This window comes from Furipterus horrens, unplaced genomic scaffold (assembly GCF_987537825.1).
Source record: "Furipterus horrens unplaced genomic scaffold, mFurHor1.1.pri manual_scaffold_10, whole genome shotgun sequence".
NCBI classification, from domain to species: domain Eukaryota; kingdom Metazoa; phylum Chordata; class Mammalia; order Chiroptera; family Furipteridae; genus Furipterus; species Furipterus horrens.
The window spans coordinates 22,366,003-22,368,225 of record NW_028327180.1 but is presented as its reverse complement, the minus strand read 5'-3'; the positions used below and the strand labels follow the sequence as shown (position 1 = coordinate 22,368,225).

The 2,223-nt window shown below is 36.4% G+C and overlaps 1 protein-coding gene across 1 annotated transcript; it reads left to right on the top strand.

The window, feature by feature from the left end:
- Nucleotides 1–551: 551 nt before the first annotated feature.
- Nucleotides 552–1,971, top strand: NPY5R (neuropeptide Y receptor Y5). Its single transcript, XM_090288827.1, has one exon. The coding sequence runs from the start codon at nucleotides 552–554 to the stop codon at nucleotides 1,920–1,922; it is 1,371 nt and encodes a 456-aa protein (XP_090144953.1). The 3' UTR covers nucleotides 1,923–1,971.
- The last annotated feature ends 252 nt before the right edge of the window (nucleotides 1,972–2,223 follow it).

Sequence of the window (2,223 nt, the reverse complement as noted above, 5' to 3'; positions counted from 1 at the left end):
AATAAGGTAGGTGGTTTGCATTATAATTGCAAAGCAAATTGTGACATGTAGCATTAGACAATCATTAACAGAGCATTATGAGGATTCAAAAGAGGAGATACATCCAATTGGGTAGACCAATAAATACTTTAGAATAGGTGACTCTTAAGTTTGGTCTTAATTCAAGTAGGAAAGGAAGGGACATTTAAGGTAGGTTATATGACTACACCATGTATTAGGTTCCTTGATTGGAGAAGAATATGTATGACTGAATTATTGTAAATTAGGTTCTTGAAGTCCTTATCTACATTTACCTATTCATTTCCTTACATTAATTTTAAAAACATTCTGCTATTTTAACACAAGTTAACACACCACTGAAATGACAATAAACTTAAACTTACTGTAATTGTTATTGACTGACATTTGCACAGCACTTGGAACCAATTAAAGACCTCACTAAACATTCTTAGGAGTTTAATAAGGTAAAGGGAACAAATTGTAAAATTTAGTTTCCCTCTCAGTGGAATAATTCATAGTAACCATGTAATTTTTTTTCAAATTGCTAACTAATGTCTTTTTATTCCAAGCAGGACTATAATATGGATTTGGAGCTTGAGGTTTATTATAACCAGACACTTCCCACAGAGAACAATACTGCTGCCCCTCGGAATTCCAATTTCCCCATCTGGGATGACTATAAAAGCAGTGTAGATGACTTGCAGTATTTTCTGATTGGACTCTATACATTTGTAAGTCTTCTTGGTTTCATGGGGAATCTCCTTATTTTAATGGCTCTCATGAGAAAGCGTAACCAGAAGACGACAGTGAACTTCCTCATAGGAAATCTGGCCTTCTCTGATATCTTAGTTGTGCTGTTCTGCTCACCTTTCACACTGACCTCTGTCTTGCTGGATCAGTGGATGTTTGGCAAAGTCATGTGTCATATTATGCCTTTCCTTCAATGTGTGTCAGTTCTGGTTTCAACTTTAATTCTAATATCGATTGCCATTGTCAGGTATCATATGATAAAGCATCCTATATCTAATAATCTAACAGCAAACCATGGCTACTTCCTGATAGCTACTGTCTGGACACTAGGTTTTGCGATCTGTTCTCCCCTTCCAGTGTTTCACCGTCTTGTGGAGCTTCAGGAAACGTTTGGCTCGGCATTGCTGAGCAGCAGGTATTTGTGTGTTGAATCATGGCCATCTGATTCGTACAGAATTGCTTTTACAATCTCTTTATTGCTAGTTCAGTATATTCTGCCCTTAGTTTGTCTAACTATAAGTCATACTAGTGTCTGCAGGAGTATAAGCTGTGGGTTGTCCAACAAAGAAAACAAACTAGAAGAAAATGAGATGATCAACTTAACTCTTCATCCATCTAAAAAGAGTGGGCCTCAGGAGAAACTCTCCAGCGGCCACAAATGGAGCTACTCATTCATCAGAAAACACAGAAGAAGATACAACAGGAAGAAGGCGTGTGTGCTACCTGTTCCAGCAAGACCTCCTCAAGACAATCGTCCAGGCGCAATTCCAGAAAACCTCGGCTTTGTGAAAAGTCAGCTCTTTTCCTCCAGTAAGTCCATACCACGGGTCCCCACCTGCTTTGAGATGAAACCTGAAGAAAACTCAGATGTTCATGAAATGAGAGTGAACCGTTCTATCCTGAGAATAAAAAAGAGATCTCGAGGTGTTTTCTACAGACTGACGATACTGATATTAGTGTTCGCTGTTAGTTGGATGCCGCTACACCTTTTCCATGTAGTGACTGATTTTAATGACAATCTCATTTCAAATAGGCACTTCAAGTTGGTGTATTGCATTTGTCATTTGTTGGGCATGATGTCTTGTTGCCTTAATCCAATTTTATATGGATTTCTTAATAATGGAATCAAAGCTGATTTACTGTCCCTTATACATTGTCTTCATATGTCATAATTCTCACTGTTTACCAAGAAAAGAACAAATGTTGGGATCATCTAAAATATATTCATGATAACTATGTATATAATAAACACATTGTCTTAACTTATGAATTTGATTTATGTACAAGACTTCTGAATTTGAATGTCAGTTCATAGTATGTGGAAGATAATTTTGTTTGTGATAGGACAATGAATTGATTTAGTTGTATAAAGTGAGTGTCTGTCTAATCTGTGATTTCACTTTACAAAGTAGTTATATTACCTTTAATTTTCCTTTGTCTTGTAAACAAATGAACTGAAATTTCTTGTTTGAA

Bases quoted from the DNA above. Each gene is read 5' to 3' on its own strand.
- NPY5R (XM_090288827.1), top strand. From the start codon at position 552: ATGTCTTTTTATTCCAAGCAGGACTATAATATGGATTTGGAGCTTGAG.